The sequence below is a fragment of the Prionailurus viverrinus genome, chromosome B4, assembly GCF_022837055.1.
Source record: "Prionailurus viverrinus isolate Anna chromosome B4, UM_Priviv_1.0, whole genome shotgun sequence".
NCBI classification, from domain to species: Eukaryota; Metazoa; Chordata; class Mammalia; order Carnivora; family Felidae; genus Prionailurus; species Prionailurus viverrinus.
The window spans coordinates 16,690,557-16,715,186 of NC_062567.1; the positions used below are offsets into that span (position 1 = coordinate 16,690,557).

Genomic DNA, 24,630 nt, shown 5'->3' on the forward strand with positions numbered 1-24,630 from the left:
TCCTCAGAGCCACCCCAAGCTAGAGGAGGGTGCACACACAGATAAGCACACGGCTCCTTCAGAGGATGGTGACGACTCTGCCGGCTGAGCGATTCCTGAAGGGTGACAGGGGACAGGACAGGATGGGGTTGGCACCAAGGGCGTGAAAGCCACGGCTGTCTGAATCCATGAACTCAGTGCGTACAGGGCTGCACGGACCAGCAGCTTTCAGGGCTCTCTGACGCGCGGGGCGCTGAGAATATGGCACTGAACTAGTAATTCTCAAACTTTCTTGACCACCATTTCCAGTAAGAATATTTTTTACATCATGATCCAGTGCACTCTGTATACACACAACTAGAAAAAAAAAAAAAAAAAAAAAGAAATGAGGGGCGCCCGGGTGGCTCAGTCGGTTGAGCGTCCCACTTCGGCTCAGGTCATGATCTCGCGGTCCGTGAGTTCGAGCCCCGCGTCGGGCTCTGTGCTGATGGCTCGGAGCCTGGAGCCTGCTTCTGATTCTGTGTCTCCCTCTCTCTCCCTCTCTCTTTCTCAAAAATGAGAAACTTCAGGGGCGCCTGGGTGGCGCAGTCGGTTAAGCGTCCGACTTCAGCCAGGTCACGATCTCGCGGTCCGTGAGTTCGAGCCCCGCATCAGGCTCTGGGCTGATGGCTCGGAGCCTGGAGCCTGTTTCCGATTCTGTGTCTCTCTCTCTCTCTGCCCCAACCCCGTTCATGCTCTGTCTCTCTCTGTCCCAAAAATAAATAAATGTTAAAAAAAAAAAAAAAATTTTTTTTTAAATAAAAAAAAATAAATGAGAAACTTCAAAACAAATTTTTTAAATGTCTGCCAAAACAATATTTATGTCACTACTCAGATGCACTCTGATATTCTCTCCCTCTCTTTCTTTCTCTCTCTCTCTCTCTCAAGTTCTGGATACAACCCTCTAACGGATGACAGCCCACAGTGTGAAAAATATTGATATAAGCCTTTTAACAGGCATAACTATTATTTCTTTGATATACTTCCTCTTCTCCCCCTACCCTCTTTTTCCTCCTTCATCCCTCAAACAACTTATTTCCACTACGGAAATAGAAGCAGTCCTGTCTACAGAAGTTCCACTGCATGCCAGAAATACTGCACTGTCTCCTTAGTCCCGCACAGCCCCAGTAGGGTGAGAGGTACCATTCCCATGTTACAGAAGAAGAAACTGATGCTTAGAGATCAAAAAATTGGCTTGGCAGAACAGGCGGGAGCCAGGGTTCAAATCCAGTTCTGTCTTGCTTCAAAACTCCAATTACACCACAGTGCCTTTCGTGAAAAGTTCTTAAGTAATTAAAGCCAACTTAATAGCAAGAATTTCGTAAGTCCCCTTGAGATAACTCAAGCCCTTGGAGGGTTACAGAACCGGGGTTGAGAGGTCTAAACAGAGATAAGGGAACTACATGGTGGAAAGCTCTCAGGTTTAAATTTAATTTCCTTCCGTGTCCTCGGAGCACCCCTTGGTAAAGGCATCAACAAGGGCTGACCAGAAGAGAAATGGTAAGTGAGAGTCAGCGGAGCGTTGGCCTAGATAGTCACCCTCAAGACAGGCTGGCCGAGTGGCACTGACCTCTCCGGGGGGCTCACAAGGAGCGTCACCTACCTCAGCATCTCCCAGGCTGTCGACAGTCAATAAATATTCACAAGACGACCGCTAGCACAGGCAGAGCGAAAGTAAACACGACGCCCCGCTCCTACTGGTTTATTTTTAACATCTCCCAAAATTATGCTAAGTGAAACTATTTGCTGAACAGAGATTCTTATTTGGAAAGACAGTGAAACATGTCGAACACAGATATTTGTGTTCTTTCGGCCCCATATTTAAAGATCCATTTGGGGGCGCCTAGTTAAGCATCTGACTTCGGCTCCGGTCATGATCTCCGGGTTCGTGGGTTCGAGCCCCGCGTCGGGCTCCGTGCCGACAGCTCGGAGCCTGAAGCCTGCTTCGGATTCTGTGTCTCCCTCTCTTTCTGCCCCTCCCTTGCTTGCACTCTGTCTCTGTCTCTCTCTCTCAGAAATAAATAAACACAAAAAAAATTTTTTTAAAGATACATTTGACACAGACACAAGGTATATCAAATGTGGGCAGATCAGGACAAATTTTCAGCCCCTCAAAAATTCCCACAGAAGTGATGACGTGGGGAAATTATTGACAAGGTCCTGCTAAACTATTGCATCATTAACTGAGCCCTCCCCTGACCTAAAATAACTAAACTTTTAGTGCCAATACATCAACTGGCCTGTCACTGCCATTGCTATATTTCTAAGCGGTAATATTTCTCAGAAAATTTGAAGAAATGAGGTATTATTTTTACAAACACATAATAAGTGCAATTTTGACTTTTACCATAAGTTAAATAATTTATTTGTCAAATGGCCTTGGGGTTTATATTCTTTGTGTGGCTTGTTGGGTAGTTTAACTTGGCATATAAATGCACATACAAAAATGAGGTATGTTTTTTGTCTAATCATCTTAGTGTTGTTTTCTCAAGATCTCTTAGCAATAAAAATATCACCTCGTCCTCTTTTCTTTGCAAGTTTCATGATGAAAAAAATTCTGAATGTGCCAAAGAATCCATGGCCTGCTTATGAAACATAAAGGCTATGAAAACATGGCATGTATTTAAGTAGACGAGTTTGTTTTTAAATATTTTAATAGTGTGACTACTGCATTAGGAGCTAAATGTGTATTAAGTCCAATCTTACATCGAGTGGGTAATATACTTTGATCATTCTATCAAAAGATCAAAATTTAAATATTATGTAAATTATACCTTATACATGTTCTCCTTTGCATGAAATCAAACAGAAAACTTGTTTCTTCTCTGAACACATGAGACTATAAACAAGCAACATATTTAAAGGGAAGAAAATTCTCACTACTTCATTCCACTAAAAAAAAAAAAAATGCCCCCAGGTATCAATTAAAATAAAAAGCCTTTATGTTTTCTAAAAATAATCTTAAATGTCTGTTTATCCTTTCCAAGTTTCAAGCATATTCTTAATATTTATTTTAACTATTCTTGGTAATTAGGTATGTTTTTTTCACAAGAAATGCTACATAAGTCCTCTTTGTGAAAACTCCGACAGATTTTATAAATCACTAGAAAAGAAATTAAAGAATATTAAATCTCCAGTAATCAAAAAAGTTGTCATTTTCACAACTAAATGTAAAGTATGAACCTTGATTGGATTCTGGTTTAAAAAGAAAAAAGCAGATACAAAAGACATTCTTTTTTTTTTTTAATTTTTTTTTTTTTTGATGTTTATTTATTCCTGAGAGAGAGACAGAGCCTGAGTGGGGGAGAACCAGAGTGAGAGGGAGACACCGAATCCGAAACAGGCTCCAGGCTCTGAGCTGTCAGCACAGAGCCCGACGCAGGGCTTGAACCCACAGACCGTGAGATCATGACCTGAGCCGAAGTCGGATGCCCAACCAACTGAGCCACCCAGGCGCCCCTACAAAAGACATTCTTAGGACGAGGGAAATATAAACGCAGACAGGATCTTAGATATTACGAAATTTTGGTTAATTTTCTTTGGTGTGACAATGGTTCTATGATTGTTTAAGAAAATATCCTTATTCTGGGGTGTCTGGGTGGCTCAGTCTGTTAAGCATCCGACTTCGGCTCAGGTCATGATCTTGTGATTTGTGGGCTCAAGCCCTGCAACAGGCTCTGTGCTAACAGCTCCAGAGCCTGAAACCTGCTTCGGATTCTGTGTCTCCCTCTCTCTTTGTCTCTATCCCTCTTCCTCTCCCACTCATGGTCTGTCTCTCTCTCTCTCTCTCTCTCTCTCAAAAACAAATAAACATTTTAAAAGTTAGAAAAAAAATATCCTCATTCTTAGCACATGGATGATGTAGTTTTCAGGGAAGAAATATCAATGTATGAAATTACCTTCCTTGATGCATGAAACTGACAAACAGTCTGACAATAATATATTTGCACACATAACTAAATAGAAATAAGGGGCAAATGTGACCAAATGTTAATAACACTGGAATTTCGGTGGAAGGTATACAGATGTCCATTGTATTATTCTTTCAACCACTTTGTGTATATGGAAATTTTTCCAATGACAAGTTGTCGGGGGACAAATAGTCATTTTCATTTCAACATGTATGCATGTCAACTCCTGAACCAAACTAAGTACAGATAAAATATTGCTCTACATGGATACAGAATGTGTCATTTTCCAGTAACCGTATGCTTCAGAGAATCAATTTTCCACCATTGACCCAGAGAAATTATGGCAACCCTTCTGGCCAAGACCATTGACACACCACCTGAATTAGAGCAGAGACATCAGAATCCCCAGAGGGTAATCCATGCTGCCCAGCGAGTTTACAAGGCAACCTGTGCCCTTGGAAAAATAAGAATTGAGAACAGGGGCCTTCCGGCCTGGAACCTTCACAGCAGACAGGTTCCATTTCTGGCCACAGCAGATCAAGCTGTGACATGAACTTAAAGCTAAATTAAACAAATTGACACCATCAATTGGAATCATTCACCCGCTAAAGCTAGATTTCTTGTCTTCCCCTGTCTCTCTGCTCAACAAAGTGGACCACCAGGTTTAATATTCGACAAGAAATATGAGATGCTACCCCCCCAAGTTCCACTTAAACCTAATACCAAAGCACTTGAATTATATAAGAAAGTTTAAAGAGAAAATCTGTAAGCATTTGATTTAGACATACCTAAAGCATTTAAAATAAGACTCCGTCCTATGAGACAACAGAGTAGGATGTCTCCTATCTACAGATCGAGGCTCTTTGTTTTGGGGCCCAAATCTCAACAGTTCTGGGCACTAGTTCACTATTAAGTCAGACTGCAAACCAGCCACCCTTGACTTGCCGCAGAATCTGATATTCTTTTTTTTTTTTTTTAATTTTTTTACATTGATTTATTTTTGAGAAACAGTGAGACAAAGCGTGAGCGGGGGAGGGACAGAGAGAGGAGACACAGAATCCGAAGCAGGCTCCAGGCTCCGAGCAAGCCGTCAGGACAGAGCCTGATGTGGGGCTCGAACCCACAAACTATGAGATCATGACCTGAGCCGAAGTCGGACACTCAACCGACTGAGCCACCCAGGCACCCCTCTGATATTCTTTTTTAATTAGACTGAACCGAAACTAAGCAGTAAGCACTGAGTTTTCAAGTGGTCCCATGCAACCAAGACTCTCTCAGCTGTACCTTTTTTTTTTCTGTCCTTTTATTTTAATCATTTCTCTTCCCCCTAATTCAATTATCTACCTGTATGTGTCTATATGTAAACACATACATAATTACATACGTATACATGTTATACCATATCGCATCGTATTAAATGTAATTGTTCTCTCCTCAATTTCTTTCTCTCCTGTCTTTCCTTCTCTCCTCCAATTCCTCCAGGCCTATCAGGGCCACCCGAAGGCATGGTTATCACCAGGCTGAACTCCAGGATGTGGAGCTAGAAAGAATCTTGATGTGGCCCATAAAGCCTAATCGAATCAGGCCAGGGGCTGGAGTAGTTATGGGAAAATGGTTCACTTTCCTTTAAACTAAAGAACAATTATCTCGTTTATGGGTTGTAGGAGACCCTTTCCCATCTAGGTACTGCCGGCTGCCTTTGATGTTTAACCAGTCACACGTACCTCTCTTTAAGAAAAGCAGGAGACTATGACACTGAAGTCCCATTTTTTGTTCCGTGTTATCGCCATAAGATACATGGCATAGGAGGGCCGAAGACATCAATGAGTTTGGGCAATGTCTGTGAACTTCACTTATCCAAAAAAGTCCTGAATTCTGTTCAGTGCTCCCATGTTCTGATTTCTTGAAAAGTTTCTAGTCAGTCAATAAGCAATAAGCTGGGACCAATCAGTAAGCAATAAGAGAGTAATAAAAAAAAAAAAAAGTTCTTCACCGGAGAGGTATAAGCACACTACATTTGTTTACCAAAAATTTACTATGAAAACACAGTCCCACGAGTGAACTGTCAGTTAACCATGGGCCCTGCATCTCCAGAAGACCTGGCTGAACCCATTTCCGAAACTCTAGAGAGAATGAATCTCCAGCCATATTCCAGCCAAAAGGCTAAGGGTCCTATGCCACCTGTAGGCTCCATCGGCCCCCACAGGGGAATGGGGAAGAAGAAGGCTCAACAATTCAGGGCCAAGAGCTCTGAAGAGTGCTAAAAACACTCTTGGATGGGAGAATACTCAAGGCGTGGGGAGACACATGACCCAGGGCAGCAAGGTCGCCATTTGGAACCAATGGCCAATTTCCAGATTCTAGTAGTGATCGGAGCCCTTTCCTGAGAATTATCCTCTCAATGCCTCAATTTCTTCATCTGTCAAATGGAGATGATAACAGTGCCCTCCACCACCACCCCCAAGTCACAGAATCTGTAAAGATTAAATGAGTCAGGAGGCATAAAGTGCTTACCACACGGCCTGGCACACAGGAAGCACTGCGTAAACGCTAGGTAACTGCCACCAGTATAGGCTAAAAGCATGCCTACGGAAAAACCTGTCAAAGAAAGGTTGCCTTCCCTAATCTCCCCCAACAGACCTACTCCTAAGCAGCCAGAAACACCATGTCTCAATTCCTTGGTTCTCTGTTTCAGCTCTAGGATCTCTGGAGCGGTCTCAGCTAAGATTAAGCGAGACTCCTTTCCCTAGCAACTAGGTTCAGATATAAAATTGCAATATGGCAACATCACGTGACTGAAATGGAAATCTGACATGCACTTCAGAGCCCACACTTTCGCTGTGTGTAAGTTCTTCAGCTTCTAACAAATGTCCCCCGCTCTGCAACCCTGTGAGCCTCAAAAATCAACCCCGCTGGAGGACCCACACAAATTACCCTGCAGGTTAAGAAAGATACGAGTGCAACGACCTTCCGCAAAGTCCGTGGCCCCAGCGTGTGTGGCATAAACCAGGAACTGGCCCCTGCCACACCTGCGTGACACAGTGAGTCAGTCTCTCGGAACAGGCAGATGCCCTCACTTTTGTGTTCTGGTGCTGTACCACACCTGGCACACCTTGTTGACAATACTTACGCATTACAATAGGGCTTCTTTTCATAGCCTTTGTAGTTGTTCATGTTGAGAGCCATCTTACAGACCTCACAATGGAAACATCCTTTATGCCAATACTGAAAAATAAATAAATAAATATTTAAAAGTTTCGTGCAATGCCAGCGCTTCCCGGGACGGGTACAGAAAGGAGATATTTTTTAGTGCATCACAGTCCCCACCCTCACTTGAAAATACCGCAACAAAATGATTGTAGGTAACAGTAGATGTGGTTACCTCCTCTCGGTTATGTAAATAAGGCAGACAGCTACGCAAACTGAGTTTTAAATGAATCCCCACCGCAACGTACAGATTCAGAGGCAAGAACTGCCAGGGCTCCATCCACACTGCACTCCTAGGAGCAGCCAGAATGGAATCCTAAACTGGTTAATAATGGAGACGTGGAACCTGGGTAGTGGCTTCAGAAGGAAAACGAATCCAGTCCAAAGCGCCTAAACGCAGAGTTTGTTGGATCTCAATAAATATGTGTCCACCGGAAACCAGGCAACCAACCCGAAGGAGCCAGGAGGGGGACTAGGCAAGTACCCTCGGCCCCCCCACCCCCCATCCCTGTCCAGCTTCTACTAAATTGCAGGAAAGGTGGACCCAGACCGGGAGGGCTGGCGAGATGACGGGGTGCTCTCGAGAGGCATTTGTACCAGCACACGCAAATTTGTCAGGGACCGCCTCCGGCTGGTTTCAACGATCAGTCACTCAGGATAGCGCCGGGCTCGCTTCCCCAGGCTGTTCAACTCCATCCACGCCCGGGAAGGACAGGGAGCAGGGCTGCAGGGGCCGGGCCTAAAGCCACTTCCTCTGGAATTCCCCAGCCGGGTGGATTAACCCCCCGTGGATCCTGCTCGCCGCGCCGAGCCGGGGATTATTCTTAGCAATGCCGCAGCGGCCGCCCCACGACATATTAATTATTATTTGCCTCACCGCCGTCACGGGAGGCGCTGGGGCGGGGGTGAGGTGGGGTGCGGGGCGGTGAGGGGCAGGAGTGGCAGTGCGAAGGGGTCGAGCCTGGGCTCTTCGGCCCCCGGGCCGCGCTCCGCCGCGCGCTCTCCGCAGCAGCCCCGCACCCTCGCCGCCCGCACCCCGACGAAAACCCTCCCCGGTTCCAACATCACCATCGCCAAGCGTGCTCTCTGGATACTCCTGCGGGCGTTTTTCCTTTGCGTGCCCTCACCCGGTGCCAAAACACACACACACGCGCGCACAGAGCCCCACTCCTCTCCTTGCATCCCAGGTGCCAAAACTTCTCGGAGCAGGTGCAGCCGGGCCCCCGGCAGGTCCGGGCTGGCCCGGCGCCCCCTCGCTCACCTTATCCAGGCAGTTGACTTTCTCCGTGGGATACACGACTTTTCCGCAGCGGGCGCACTGGGGGTTCATCGTCGCGGTTCCCAGGGGCGGCGGCTGTGCGGCAGCGGCTGGGGGCTCCGAGGAGCCGCTGTGACATCCCCCGGCGAGCCCCGCACCGCCTCCGGGCAGGCGGGAGGGCTGCGGGCGGCCGGGCGCCGGGGTCGGGAGTCGGCGCCGGACCCCTGGCGAGCCGGCCGCGCGGCGCGCGGGAAGGGCGGCGGGGCGCGGGTGGGTGCGCGGCGGGGCCTGGCGCCGGGGTTGGGGCGGGTGGGGGGGCGGCCGCGCTCGCTGGCCCGGGCTCGGCTCCGGCTCGGGCTCCGCGCCGCTCGCTCTGCGTCGCTCGCACTCCAGGTACCGGTGACTCACACAGACACTGGCTCCCGCCCCTCGCGCTCACTCGCTCCCCCGCCTCGCCGCCGCCGCCGCCGCCGCCGCCGCCGCGCAGGCCAAACCCACCGGCGCGCCCGGACCCAAGTGGCAGGGAACGAGCACGTCGGGCACCGGGGAGGGAGGGCGCGGCGGGGGGGGAAGGGGGAGGGCGACACCCGGAAAGCTCCGCAGACAGCCGCGGGCTGCGACTGCGAGGCCTGGGAGCGAGCCCGGTGCCGCAGCCGCAGCCGGGGGCGGCCAGGTGGGCGGCGGCGGAGGAGGGAAGCGCGAAGGGGGAGTGGGGGGGGGGGGGGCTCAAACCCGCGCACTCCCTGCGCCTGGTCTTCTGGCTTCTGCCCCCGCCGGGTCACCGCGCTCGCAGGCCGGGGTTCCTGGTGCCCAGAGGACGCGCGGGCTCGAGCCCGCGCTCCTCCGCCAGCCCCGGCGCCGCGGGCAGCGGCGCACCAACGCCCCACGCGGAGCCGACTCCCCGGGCGGAGGCCGTCCCGGCCGCGCGCAGACAAGCGCTCGGGCCCGGCAGACGCGAGACCCCCGGGGGACCCCGGGGACTCCCGTCCCCCCGGCGCCGAGGGCTGTGTCGCGCCCGCTCGCAGGGGAGTCTTCGGAGAAAAGCGGCCCCCCGCGCGCGCGCGCGCGCGCGTGTGAGGTTCTTGGACCTCAGCTGGGGAAGAGACTTCTCTCGCTGGCTCCCAACCTCGCACTTTTTTTTTTTTTTTTTAATGTGTTCTTGGGAAACCAGCGGTCATTTTAGGCCTGTCACGCCCTTCTGGATTAATCAGCGGTCATCATCCATTCTGCTGTGCGTGCATGTGCGCGTACGCTGTATGTTTTTACGATCAAACACCACCGAATCCAGGAAAAGTTCTTCTCCTGCCTTAAGGGAAGCAATTGCCAGCTCATGGTCCTAACCAGAAGGTCCAGAAGATCGAGCTGAAGGCTGAGGTGAGGGTCGGATGAAAGCAAACGGGAGAGGAATCCGTGGCTAGTTTTCAGCAGATGTCAGGTTATTGGACTCGCTTTGGAAAAGGCAGCAACACGGAGCGTCACTGCCTGAGTTCAAAGCCCAACCCCGCCATTTACTAGTCGTATGACTTTGTGCTACTGCTTAGCGTCTCTACGCCTCAGTTTTCTAACCTACGAAATGGGGATAACCTAGCGCTGCAAAAACAGCTCCTACTCTCCCACTGTGAGGATTAAGTGAGTCAGCAGTTCTGAACCGCTTCCATCTGCCTGCCTCGTGGTAAACTCCACATAAGTGTCAGCTAAGATTATCATAGGTTGGGTAGAACAAATAAGCAAACACATTCCGTTGCTAGCACACAGATTAAGGCTCAGTAATGCCACATAGCAACTACTGTGACAAATATTTCTGCCCTTTTTTCAATAATCATAGCTGCAGCCTCTTCATGGAAAAAAAAAAAGTATTGATCTGTGAGCCTCTTAGGCAGCCTGCGTTGTTGAAATATCATTCGTAATGATGCTGTGCTGTTTGACTTTTCAGAGGAGATAATTTCTGAAAAGAGATTCACCGATGCAAGAGCCTTTGAACCACTCCTTGCCCTGCTCACAAATCCCCCTCAAAGGCAAAGAAGACAATAATTTGCTGTCAGAGAGGATCAGTTGTCATTTTAAAACACCTCAGAGCTCATTAGAAATGCCTGAGACCATGGATAAACCTGGAGGATTTTATGCTAAGTGAAATAAGCCAGAGAAAGATAAATACTGCATGGTATCACTTATATGTGGAATGGGGAGGGGAGGGGAGGGGAGGAGAGGGGAGAGGAGAGGAGAGGAGAGGAGAGGAGAGGAGAGGAGAGGAGAGGGAAAGGAAGGAAGGAAGGAAGGAAAAAACTATAACTCATAGAAACAGTAAAAAATGTGGTTGCCAGGGGCTTGGTGGTGGAGACAATAGGTTGGTAAAAGAGTACAAACTTTCAGCTATAAGGTGAATAAACTCTGAGGATCTAAGATATATAACATGGTGCCTACAGTTGACAACACTGTATTGTATAATTGAAATTTGCTAAGAGAGTAGAACTGGAACTGTTCTCATTAAAAGCAATGTAAATATGAGTGGCGCCAGCATGGCTCAGTTGGTTAAGCATCTGACTTCAGCTCAGGTCATGATCTCGTGGTTCATGAGTTCGATCCCTGCTTAGGGCTCTGTGCTGACAGCTCAGAGCCTGGAGCCTGCTTTGGATTCTGTCTCCCTCTCTCTCTGCCCCTCCCCCACTTGCGCCCTCTCGTGCTCTCTCTCTCTCTCTCTCTCTCAAAAATAAATAAATATTAAAAAATGAACAATGTAAATATGAGAGATGATGTATGTGTTAATTCAGTAGAGGGAACCTTTTCACAAGATATACATATAGCAAATCATTACATAAAATCATAAAAATAAAATACAAATAATATATACTTATATAAAATATATTTATAAAAAATTAAAATCCTATTCTCTCTTTTAAATGGTATGCAAAAAATTCTGAGGAAGATTGACGGTGATTGTCACATTTGGAGCTGATTTATCAGACCTTTTAACTATGAATTACGCAATTTCTTAGCCAACCAGCACCTATCACAATGCCTGACACATAGTAGGTACTAATTCAATGTTTTCTGAAAGAAAATATGAATAAAACAAATGAATGCATTAAAATTGGACTTAACTATGATGTTTTGTTCTCTCAAGAGTAAACAATGAATGCTTAGAGTTGTACTTTTCCCATTTGTTTCTCTTACTATTTTCATTTTCTGCATTAAGCCAGCTTTTAAGTTGCTTAGTGTCATTTTACTGATGTAAGAAGAATTTTAATACCATCTGTCTTAAAAGGACTTCTTTATTTCAAAATTCAAAGCACTATAAACAAGAGATTTGGCAGAAACCTGTCATCTGGCCCAGCCTTCCTCCTTCAAGCAGATGAATAATTTAATTATCCACTAGGGAGACCTTTGCCCCTTTCATGACTTTCTCACTTGACTGGTCAAGAAATCATTCCTTGTGGTAACTATGCCCCCCCATCTCTACTTTAATTAAATCCTTTTCTGCTGGCTTGGACATCCATAGATAGAAAGAATGACTAACCATCATGACCCTCGTGAAAACATTTATATGCTTATAAAATTAAATTTTTTTTCTTTAGCTAAATTTCCCAAATCGATTGACTTTTACCTCTGGGGCCTATTTATATAGAACCTACGGGAGAGTGTATAATCACATTTGTTATTTAAAGTAAATAAACTGAACCTCACATTAAAAGCTTTAACCCAGCCGTTGCAATCACAAAAGGGCAAAGAGTGGCTTTAACAAACATTACCTCGGGCACAGAATGTGATAGAGTGTATTACTAGTTCACAACTTTTTGTTCCCTTCCATCCTGGCAACATTTCCTGTAGGCATAGTGTATTTCTCTACAGCGGTGACTCTGCACTTGACCACGCGACTTCCTTTGGCCAAGGGAGCAGAAGCTTTAAGGTACTTGCATAGTTTACCTCTCTTCCCCCATCCCTTGAGCTCTGGTGCCCAGCCAGGAGACGAGTATATCCCAGGGAGTGGCTGCTTCACTGACTTTGTCCAAGAATCCAAAAACCCGTCTAGCTAGTAGAGCCCAAATGAGTTCTGTAAACCCAGCCACGCCCAGCAGAGCTGTAGCAAGCCCACAACCCTCACACAATGGGAATAAAAAATAATTGTTGCTGTCAGCCATTGAAATTTGGGGAGTTCACTGTTACTGCAGTTAAGTGCTGACTAATACACCAATGATGAGAATTGAAGAGAAATGCTTTCTACTTCAGCAACGAGGAAATAATGGGTTTACATACAAGACTCAGTATGTGTTTTGTTTTGCTTTGTTTTGGTTTGTTTACTTTTCTAAAAGGCACGCTGTTAAAAGCGTAATGGCCAATAAACCATAGCCCTTATTATTAATTAACTATTCATCCTCTCATCACACAAAGCTTTATTATGTGCCTTCCGTTTGTCAGACATTACGCAAAATTGTATACATTTTTGCCAGTTGGCTCAAATTCCCCATGGAGGCAAGTCTTTCCAGCCAACAACGTTCGTAGGTAAAAAAAAAAAAAAACTTTAGCTCACAGTTTCATTTGCGAGCCGTGTATGAACCTTAGCCCAATGAAGCATTTCTCCAAAGATCTTACCACATTTTAGAGAAATTATCTCATTTACCATTATAGTATTCCTGCAAGTCAATGAGAAATATAAAATAAAAACATTAAGGGAAATTCAAGATTCAGAAGCTATTCTAGAAATGATTCCTTTCATTCATCCATTCAGTATACAGTTATTGGTAGCCAGGTATTAGGCACAAGAGGATGCAATGGGGAATAAGGCATAATCTCTACTTATGATAACATCTAGTGGGACAGATAAGCAAGCAATGAATTATAATGCAACGTGATAAATGCTCTAAACTAAAGCTCTGCCCAGACATCATGGAAGAACAGAGGAGGAACTTCTAATTCAGCTAGGAAGTCAGGAAATGCTACCAGAGGAAGGGGTCGCTACACTTTCTACCAGGAGTAGGAACTAGCCGGCAACCCCCTCCCAAGAATGCAAGACCCGCTAACATGGAGGGTTTAGGTTGATTAGCCTTCCCCTCCCCCCTCCCCACGCCCCCCACCCCCGTTTTAGAGATTACTCCGCTCTTATACACATGCTGAAAGTGTATTTACGTCACTTGGATGCCCCCTCCCAACATGGCACCACAACAAACTTCAAACAATAATGAAACATTTCTTAATGGATGACACATCTTATCAAACAAGCCCCCCCAAAGCCCCCAACTTACCAAAAATTTTTGCAGATACATCAACTCATAATTAAGTTTGACCCCAAACCTTTTAGAAATTGCAAAGAGGGGAAAGAAAGGCAGGAGAAGCAGGATCATCTTTGTTTTGGTCCTTGTGGGACTGAGCACCCTAGGATGATGGGGAAGGTAGGCTCCTGCGGTAGGCAAACCATGGCCCTCAAAGGTGTCCTCATGCTCATATGCAGAACCTACGAATATGTCCCCTTACATGGCAAAAGAGGCTTTGCAGATGTGGTTAAGGATCTTGAGATAGAGATTATCCTAGATTATCCCAGGGGGCCAATGTAATCACGAGGGTCCTTCGTAAGAGGGAGGCAAGAGGGTAGAGTCAGAAAAGAAGACGGGACAATGGAAGCAGAGGCCAGGCAGATCTGAAGACGCTGCCCTGCTGGCCTGGATGATGAATGAGGGGCCACAAGGCAAAGAATGCAGGCAGTCTCTAGAAGCTGGAGAATGCAAGGAAACAGATTCTCTCCTAGAACCTCCAGAGGGAACACAGTCTTGGCAACATCTTGATTTTAGGACTTTTGAGCTACAGAACTGTAAGATATTAACTTTGTGTTGTTAAAAACGCAACCATAAGTGTTGTCCCAGCAGCAATAGGAAACGAATACACCGTCTATGTGCAAATTCTGTTTGGTCTTTAGGATCTCAGTGAGTTCCAGGACCTTGAAAAGAAGCACTTGGAAATCAAGATGGCTATGATTCTTCATCATTGTGGCCGCCAAGCGAGACATCCCAAAGCAAAGTGGTCGAAAGTCCAATATGTCTTCACGGTCACGCCTAATAAAAGGACTTATTTTACCTGCGACCCTCAGATGATTGCCTCCCTTCTCCAGCTAATTTTTCACATGTAAATACAAAAAGTATAGGTGGTTCAGAATCACCATATTTCTCTCCAAATCTCCCTGAATCTTCCTCTCCTCCTCTATAGAACTACGTGATGAGTAACGTCCACATCTCCACAGCCGGAACCCCAGAAATCAACCCAAATTCTTTCCTCTTTTCTGAACCATCCCTGTCCAGTTACTCAACCCTGTTGATTTTATCTCCAAAAGAACTCATGAATCTGTCTCCATACCCACCGGTATGACACCGGTGCTGCCTTAGCTTAGCAACTTACCAGGTCTTCCTTGGATTGTTCTGTAACAACCCTCTACGAAGTCTTATCATCAGACAAGACATGGAAGGAGGTAGGACTTCGCCTTCCCAAACAAGACTCAGAGACACTGCAGATAGGAAATCCTGGGACCCCACACTACATTACTTTAACAAACAAAAATTAACTCATATAAAACATTATACACACTGTCTAGCATCCAGTAAGAACTTGGTAAAATATTTGCTTAACCGTTGAACAACTGGAAAAATAAGTACATAAAACTGACCTCCTGGACGTATTTGAACACGAATCAGTGAGGAGGTGACAAGGAAGATGATAGTTATTATTACCCTTTCCATGTGCCTCAAGACTGCTTTCTGAATGAATCATCTGCCAAACTTGATAAATATCAAGCTACAAAAATAAAACCTGCATTATATAAGACTCGCAAAGTATCAAAAAATACTTCAGGGCATCAGTGGCGAGCTGAGGCGGAAGCAGGCTGTGGTGGCAAGGACAACAGTGGCGGTGTGGCACCACGGCAGGGCTCACGGGACGCCTGATGCCTTGGCGATCCCAGACTGGCAGCCAGAGAGCACAGTGGCACGGCCCCGCAAGAGGGAGGGTTGAGGAAAGTGGAAGGTAGCAGCCCACGCCTGCTGGCTCCCGTTAGATCGGTTCCTGCACTGGTGCCCGACAGCCTTAGCAAAGGCCCTGCCTGACAGACTTTAAAAATAATAATAAGGGGCGCCTGGGTGGCCCAGACGGTTAAGCATCTAACCCTCGGCTTCAGCTCAGGTCATGATCTCACGGTTCGTGGGTTCCAGCCCCGCATGGGGTTTGGCACTGACAGTGTGGAGCCTGCTTGGGATTCTCTCTTTCTCTCTCTCTGCCCACCCCCCACACACACACACATACACACACACACACACACACACACACACTCTCCCTCCCTCCCAAAATAAATACACTTTTTAAAAAACTAAAAATAATAATACTAATACTTTGCTTAACATACATGAGGAAAAAAAGTCTACAGTTTGCTAAAAGTGTAATTTGCTTTTAACACCTGCTATGAACTGAGTTACATCAGTGCAAAACTCACATGTTGAAGTTCTAACCCCCGAGGGATAGTATTCCGAAACGGTCTTTGGAGGAAAATTGGGTTTAGATGAGGTCACCCTCCTGATGGAATTAGTGCCCCGAGAAGAAGAGACACCACGGAGCTTGTGTTGACGCACAGCCTTGGGCGCTTCCAGGATGAAGTCTGGAACTGGTCCTCGTACGTGGAAGGTCAGGAGAGATCAAAGAGAAAGGCAGACCCTCCAGATTGGCCATAACAATGGACATGACACACGAGACTTACCTTGCAGCTGCAAGATGAGTAGGTCTTTACACCCTCCTGCCAGGTGTATAGAGAGGCCTCAGCGGGGTTCAGCCACGTACACAGTCCAGAATGACACCCTCCTGTGTCAAGACCACATCTTGCAGTTGACCTGCCCTAGTACAAGAAAGGTGTGGGAAACATACAAACAGAGAACAGGGCAGGACGTAAGGAGCTCTCTTGTCGCCGGGGTCCAGCTCATGGGTCCATAAGCAGTCACGTCCTCTCAATGGCCTCCTCCAACTACTTTCTCTCTCTCTCTCTCTGTCTCTCTCCAGCCCCCCTCCCATACATGAGCACACAGCAAGAGGGCAGCCATGTACAACCCAGGAAGACAGCCCTCACCGGAACCCAACCATGCAGGCACCCTGATGTCAGACTCCCCACCTCCAGAACTGTGAGAAACAAATTTCCACCGTTGAACTCGCCCAGTCCATGGCACGGCATCATGGCAGCCGAGCTAACTAATCTACTCCCTCAACTTGGCTTACAGTCAACCAAGAACTAGCACGAGGAAAATGTACTTGCCCGATGACAGTAGCAACAGAAATAAAGATACATTTTTTTCTATCCCTGGTAGTAAGTTCTTACGCTTTTCACACCAAAGCTCTGACTCATTAATTCGCATCAATTCTGAACTTCGAAAGAAAGTAGATTTCCACCCTGCCTGGCAAGAATTGCAATTATGTTCGGTGACAAATTAAAGGATCATCTTCTTCTTAATACACACAAAAGCAAATAAAAATTTAATCATTTTAGAAAGTAATGTGAAATTATATGGTTTAGAAGCCGTCAAAATAGGGTTGTTTTAGGTGTTTAAAAAAAAAAAAACAACTAGGGTTAGATTGGGTTGATTAAAAATCTGCGTGGACCTAACAGAAGGGTGGGCAAGGGAGAGGCTGGAATATACGTGACAACCAAAGCTATTTTAGGGGGGAGAAAGATATTAACTCTAAAACTTATCCGAAACAAAGATAATGTTTTAGAGAGCTACGCCAGTACATTCAGTGAAAACAGACTCATAGTGGGGTGCCTGGGTGGCTCAGTCGGCTAGGCATCCGACTTTGGCTCAGGTCATGATCTCGCAGTCCACGAGTTCCAGTCCCACGTTGGGTTCTGTGCTGACAGCTCAAAGCCTGCAGCCTGCTTCAGATTCTGTGTCTCCGTTTCTCTCTCTCTCTCTGCCCTAACCCCACTAGTGTTCTGTCTCTCAAAAATGAATAAAAATGTTCAAAAAAAAAAAAAAAACAGACTCATAGGAATGATCCTTTCATACAAAAACCGGGGAAAAGTTGAACTTAGCTCCAAAAAAAGACGGACTCTTTGTGAAGCCACAAAAAAAAAAAAAAAAATCAGATCCATAATAGAATCAGTTTAAGAACCTTTACTGACCTGTGGTCTGATCATTGACGCCTCCCCCCAAATTCATATATTCATTGAATATTTGAAATCCTACTGCCCCAAGATGATGGCATTAGGAGGCCAGGCCTTTGGGAGCCCTCATGAATGGGCTCAGTGCCCTTGTAAGAGACACCTCAGGGCGCTCCCCTGTAGAGGGCCCTCCCTAGACACCGACTCTGCCAGTGCCTTCATTTTCGACTTCCCATCCTCCAGAATTGTGACAAATAAACGTCTGTTGTGTGTAAGCTTCCGGGTCCCTGGTTTTCTCCTTACAGCAGCCTGAGTGCACCGACATCTGTTGTTAGGAAAATTCAGCTGATCTCCACTCGTCCGCTTCTCTCTGTCACTACCAACTTGCTTCTTCTCACCCCCATTTGCCTATCTTACGTGCTTCTCCATAGACAGGGTTCCCTGTTCACAGATCCTGCTTACTCGTAATTTCCTCCTTATAAATTTGGCTGGCCATGACCACACGTGGCCCCGAGTGCTTCTCTCAGCCCCTTTCCGTCTTCACCTCCCATAAATAACAGCCTTATTATTTTTCCCTATTTCCAGTTCAGAAAAGCATGCTAATCAGCCCAACTTGTCTGTTCACATCTCTGGGTCACCTCTTCATTGTCCTGAAGTCAGGTCTATGCGGCTCTGGGGGAAGTGGGGAGGAGACACAGAATCACAGGAACAAGGAATCACCCTTCCACAGAGGCTGTGGCCAGGCAGGCACTTGATGGCCTGACCTACGGAGAATATTAAGGGAAGCTCAAAAACAAAAAGGAGGGAAGGGCTACGCTCACTTTTTTTTTTTTTTCAACGTTTATTTATTTTTGGGACAGAGAGAGACAGAGCATGAACAGGGGAGGGGCAGAGAGAGAGGGAGACACAGAATCGGAAACAGGCTCCAGGCTCCGAGCCATCAGCCCAGAGCCCGACGCGGGGCTCGAACTCACGGACCGCGAGATCGTGACCTGGCTGAAGTCGGACGTTTAACCGACTGCGCCACCCAGGCACCCCATACGCTCACTTTTTAAATCCAGGTGTCGTTATAGACCAAAATCTGACCACAGAGAAGCTGTGGCTATGGGTTTTTTTTTTCCCCTTTTAAATTAAATTTAAAATAAATGAAAACAGAAGTATATTTTATTCTTGTCTTTAAGATATGCTGTTCCCATTTCTAAGAAGCAAAAGTAAGTAAGAATAAAGAAGCCGCAATGGCCTCAAAGAAAGCTCTCAGCTCTTAGCAATTGGAAAACGGCAAGTTCCAAGCAACCATGCAAAGGTCTGTATGTGTGCTGTCCAACAGAAATTTAGTGAGAATCACAAACGTGAGCCACATGCTTAATTTCACATTTTCTCATAGCTACATTTTATAATAAGGAACTTAGCCTAATTTATCCAAAATATTATTCTATTTATAAGTATGCATAATTATATTTATGATATCATTATTGTAAAATAGAAATATAAGATATAGTTATAATATATAATTAGACATGTTTAGAATCAAATGTTAAAAATTAATTTAATTATTAAATTCTATAAAAATAATATTACAACTGTAAATATTTGTAATTATAATGATTGTATTTTGGATAAACGTAATACATAATATAATAATAATAACATGATAAATATAAGATTATTATTATATTATTATCCTAAACAGCAGATCTGCTCATCTCCAGTCAGAACGGGGTGCGGGCACCCGAAAAAGGCGGCGTCGCAGGTGCAGGTGAATGAGTCACCATGGAGGAAGGGAAGAAGACGAAAGAAGGTGGGGAAGGAAGAAAGAAGGTGAAGAAAGAAAGGTGTGAGTGTGGAGAGATGGAAGCGGGGAGTGCAGGGATCACTGGTCAAAAGGGGGTTTGAACAGCAACAGAAAAGGCACCGCGGTGCGCAGAAGGGAGCCCCGGGGGGCAGGGACCTCTGAGCATGCGCAACACAGAGCCAAAGGCAGGGGCCCGGGGAAACCCGGGGAGGCAGGTCTGTGCGCGCGCTGGAGTCAGCCGGGCCCAGAAGTGCAGTTCATAAAAATCAAGAGCTGGAAAAATCAACAGAGCAAGGTCAAGGACACATAGACTATGGGTTGCTTTCCATCAAGAAATGAATACAGTCGCTTAATCTACTTGAGCTGCTGGTCATGAGCTCCGTGTGAAGGCCTCGCACCAGGAGAAAATAATTGCTGGGCAGGTTTTTTCAGGGGTGAAGACAAGACTCACCCTAAGGAAAACCGAGCCAGCAGTTGAAGCGACCAACAGTTTTTGTTTGTTGCTTTTTGTTTTGTTTTCGTGTGTCCTTGGCCGTGATTATCACTTTTCAGGGGGCTGAGGTTCAAGCGCCCCATCGGAAGGTGTTTCCCTGTTGCAGGTGCTGCAGCAAAGTCTGCCTTGCGGCCAGACTACACGGCGCTGATGCACTGGCTCCTCGCTCCACGAAGGGGCTGGCATCTCACTGGAAGAGCGGGGAGGTGACTTTCCCTCCATTTACAGTGACTCATCAAACAGGGACCGGTGGCGTCTACACCTCGCCCCTTTACACACGCTCTTGGTGCCCATTAGCGGTAGCTCCCAGGGCCAGTAAGTGTCCTGCAGCATTTGTAACAGAAGGTAGATGAAAGGAATGGAACCGACTACACGAATGGAGGAAAGAGCCTTCATTATAAAAAAAAAAAAAAAAAAGAAAAGAAAAAAAAAGAAAGAAAGAAATCGGAGCCCTAGCTTTTGCTCCAGGAGCTTCATCCAATAAAACCATGCGTTAGAGCTCAAATAAAGCCAAACAGAGATGTAATGTTGGAGTACAACGGAGTACCTCTCAAAAATTACAGTGAAAAGGTAAAAACATAATGTTAAAGAGGATTTAATGACATGAAAAGATGTCTCCGATATTCCGTTACGGGGGAAAGAGTAGGCTGTGAAAACAAAGGTTCACTATGATCTCATTTTGGTTCCTTTTAGGGAAGTGGATGTGCACAGAAAACGTTGGACGGGGGCACACACTAAAATGTCAACAGAGGTGGGATTACCGTGGGCTTGCATTTTCTTTTCGATCCATATTTTCCAATTGTCTACAAAACACATCATGGTAACAAAACTCTTCTATGAAGCATAAGGGTGCTCTGTTTTTGAGACGGCTGTCTAATATTCTCCCCACCTTCACCTTGTCCACCGCAAGGGGGCTCCATCCGGCTCGGCGACAGCCATTGAAAGTGGCAACTCTCCTTGTCACTCCAGTGGTCTTTCATTTGCTCCATTAGAGAGAAAGGTGGAACCGTGGAGAAGTCACGGGCAGTTTGCAGGACAGATTTCAGGGTGTGGTTGGTTGTTTTGTTTCACTCACATTTTAAAGAATGTGCCTGGTAACACCCCACAGCCCTGGTTCCAGCTGCCGACAAGAGCCTGAGGGTGTGGAGAGGTCGGTTCCCAGACGGCTGAGACCTGCTGGGAGTGAAAGAGAGTTCCCCGCCATCCTGTGGGACTCCAGGTGGCCAGGGCTGAAGGAGGGTGGGGCTCCTCAAAGCTCACCACCCAGCTATGCGCAGAGAACTTCACCTTCTCTTCCCACTCCCTTTCCCTTCGCCCCACCCCCCACCCCACCCATACGGACGTGGCCTTCATAAAATTCCAGCGGTATAAGCAATAGATTTTGCTATTTGGAAAATGCTCGTGTCTGACCTTTGTAGACCTTCCATTTTGTCTTTCTCTTACTTGTCAACGTTTCAGCTGAAAATGGAGAATTCAGTTATATTCCTGCCGCTGCCTGAATGCTCAACAAAGCTCACTTAAGACATCAGAGAGCTGGGTCTACAGAGGCTTTCGTTTCTGATAAGATAATCCCCATTTGCGTCTCGAAATTCCTAGTATTTAAGAAAAAGGAAAACAAAAAAGTGACTTAAATTGTTAAGACTTCGGGTAAAATGAATGCACGCTTTAAAACTTAAAAATGTGTCTATGCATAGAAAGTTGGTACAGATATATCGAATATAAACATTTAAGAGGAAATAAAACACAGCATGCATAATGAAATATGCATGCAATAGCCTCTGTAAGAAACTGCCTTCTATAGGGGCGTCTGGGGGACTCAGTCAGTTAAGTGTCCTCCTCTTGATTTTGGCTCAGGTCATGATCTCCCAGTTTCATGACTTTGAGCCCCACGTCTGGTTGACTCCATGCTGATGGTGCAGAGCCTGCTTGGGATTCTCTGTCTCCCTCTTTCTCTGCCCCTCCCCTACTTGTGCTGTTTCTGTCTCTCTCAAAATAAATAAATAAACTCAAAAAAAACTTTAATACATAAATCAAAGAAATTGTGTTTTATATACATACATTCAAATGTCTAAAAAGATGTTTACCAAGGTGTTGACAATGGTTTTTGCTGAATGGTAGGACTTTTTTCTTCCTCATCTCTCGCTCTCTCTCTCTCTCTCTCTCTCTGTCACACACACACACACACACACACACACACACACTCTTGACGTATTTTCTAATTTTTCTATGTGCACATGTTGTATAGTATTTTTATTTAATAAAATAAACACAATCCAAATTGTATCACCATATCACCTATACTATACCTAACACAGAGTAGGCACTTAAACATTTTCATAAACATTTAGTAAATGTAATAAACATCTAATTCTATTGGAAAATAATAGCAGACAGCTTTTATTGTTTACTGTATGCCAGATGCTATACTAAAAGTTTAATATATATTATCTCATTTGAATGTTTGTTTATTAATTTATTTTGAGAGAGAGATACTGTGTGCCTGAGCCTAAGTGGGGGTGGGACAGAGAGGGAGGGAGAGAAAGAATCCCAAGCAGGCTCCGTGTTGTCAGCACAGAGCCAGACAAGGGGCTGATCCCAGGAACCATGAGATCATGACCTGAGCCAAAATCAAGAGTCAGATGATTTGTGACCTAAACTACCCAGGTACCCCTATATTATCTCATAAACCCTACAACAATACTATTAGATTGGTACTATTATTCTACCCTTTGAAAATGATGCATAAGATGGAGAGCGTTTAAAAAAACAAAGCAAATTCCAGAACACTAGGCAGGGAGTGGTTTTGATTACAAAATCCAGAAAGACTTTTTGATATAGTTAGATTAGTATCTACTATATTTGTAACTGTTTTCTATTCATTGCCTTTGTTGTTAGTGTCTTTCTTTTTTCCTTCCACTCTTTTCTGCCTTGTGTTTTGAGCATTTTATATGATTCCATTTTTTTCTCCTCTCTTAGAATATCGGTTACACTTCTTTTTCTAACTCTTTTTTTTAGTGGTTGCCCCTGAATTTGCAACATGCATTTACAACTAATCCAAGCCCTCTTTTAAATGATATTATAACACTTCACAGACAATGCAAACAACTTCAAACAGAGTTTTCCCAGTGTTTCCCTCCTGTCCCTTATAACTTTGCTATCATTCATTTTACCCACCCATAAACAATGCTCACTGAATACATTGCTGCTACTATTGTTTTGAACCGACTGTTTAGATCTGTTTAGATCAATTAAGAATTAGAAAAAATAGGGGCGCCTGGGTGGCGCAGTCGGTTAAGCATCCGACTTCAGCCAGGTCACGATCTCGCGGTCCGTGAGTTCGAGCCCCGCATCAGGCTCTGGGCTGATGGCTCGGAGCCTGGAGCCTGTTTCCGATTCTGTCTCCCTCTCTCTCTGCCCCTCCCCTGTTCATGCTCTGTCTCTCTCTGTCCCAAAAAAAATAAATAAACGTTGAAAAAAAAATTTAAAAAAAAAAAATAAAAAAAAAAAAAAAGAATTAGAAAAAATAAATGTTTTATTTTACCTTCATTTATTCCTTCTCTAATGCTCTTTTTACATAGATCTGAGTTTCTGATATCCATCATTTTCCTTCTCTTTATCTCTTTTAAATAATTTTGCCAGGCAAATCCCCTGGCAACAATTCCTTCCACGTCTGATTGTCTAGGAAAGTCTTGATTTCTCCTTCATTTTTAAAGTATAATTTCACTGGACACAGAATCCTAGGTTGGTGATTTTTTTTTTCTTTAAACAATTTCAATATTTCACTCCACTCTCTTCTTTCTTGCATGGCTTCTGATGAGAAGTCCTATGCGATTCCTTTCTATGCAATTCCTTTCTTTGCTCCTCTTTAGGTAAGGGACTTTTTTTCTTCTTGTTTTATTTTTTTTTCAAGATTTCTCTTTGTCTTTGATATCCTGAATTCAAATAGGATATGTCTAAATGTGATTCTTTTTTTTTTTTTTTTTTTTTTGGTATTTATCCTACTTGATATTTTATGAGCTTCCTGGATCTGTGATTTGGTGTCTGACATTAATTGGGGGCGTTCTCAGTTTTTATTGTTTCGTATATTGCTTCTGTTTCTTTCTCTTCCTCCTCTTCTCCTGGTGGTATTTCCATTATATTACACCTTTTGTCGTTGTCCCAGAGTTCTTAGATGTTCTATCTTTCTCATTCTTTTTTTTTTTTCCTCCTTGAATTTGAATTTTAGAAGATGCTGTCGGCATTTCTTCAAGCTCATTGATTCTTTCCTCGGCCACATCCAGTCTACTAACCAGCCCCTCAAAGGCATTCTTCACTTCTGTTACAGTGTTTTTTTTCATTTCTAGCACTTTCTTTTGATTCGATCTTAGAGGTTTCATCTCTCTGCTTACATTACCTATTTGTTCTTGTGTGTTTTCTACTTTTTCCATTAAAGCCTTAGCATATTTCACTCTTTTCTTTTTTTTTAAGTTTATTTATTTATTTTTGAGAGAGAGAGCAAGCAAGAGAGAGGCAGAGAGAGAGGGAGAGACAGAATCCCAAGCAGGCTTCATGCTGTCAGCACAGAGCCTGGTGCGGGGCTCAAACTCACGAACCATGAGATGATGACCTGAGCCAAAGTCAGACGCTTAACTGTCTGAGCCACCCAGGCACCCCAAAGCCTTAGCATATTTAAAGGAGTTTTCTAAAGCATGCAGTTTTTTTCATTCTGTTCCTCTGCTCAGAGCTCTTGCCCTGACATGGCTTCTCACCTGTGGCTGATGCCAAATCACTGCTGGAATCAAGTTACCCTTTTGAAATTTGTCAAGATTCTAGACATCATCCCAGAATTGAGATAGT

General features: G+C 45.1%; 1 protein-coding gene across 1 annotated transcript in view; it reads right to left on the reverse strand.

Moving 5' to 3' along the window:
* The window catches only part of NEBL (nebulette), a 366,680-nt gene extending 358,057 nt beyond the window's left edge, over window positions 1-8,623 (reverse strand). Inside the window, exons 1-2 of the mRNA XM_047867238.1 lie at window positions 8,398-8,623; window positions 7,060-7,154 (exon numbers count right to left, since the gene is read on the reverse strand). Coding sequence (XP_047723194.1) covers window positions 7,060-7,154; window positions 8,398-8,466 — 164 coding nt within the window. The 5' untranslated portion in view covers window positions 8,467-8,623. The remainder of the gene's footprint in view (window positions 1-7,059; window positions 7,155-8,397) is intronic.
* Window positions 8,624-24,630: the final 16,007 nt, after the last annotated feature.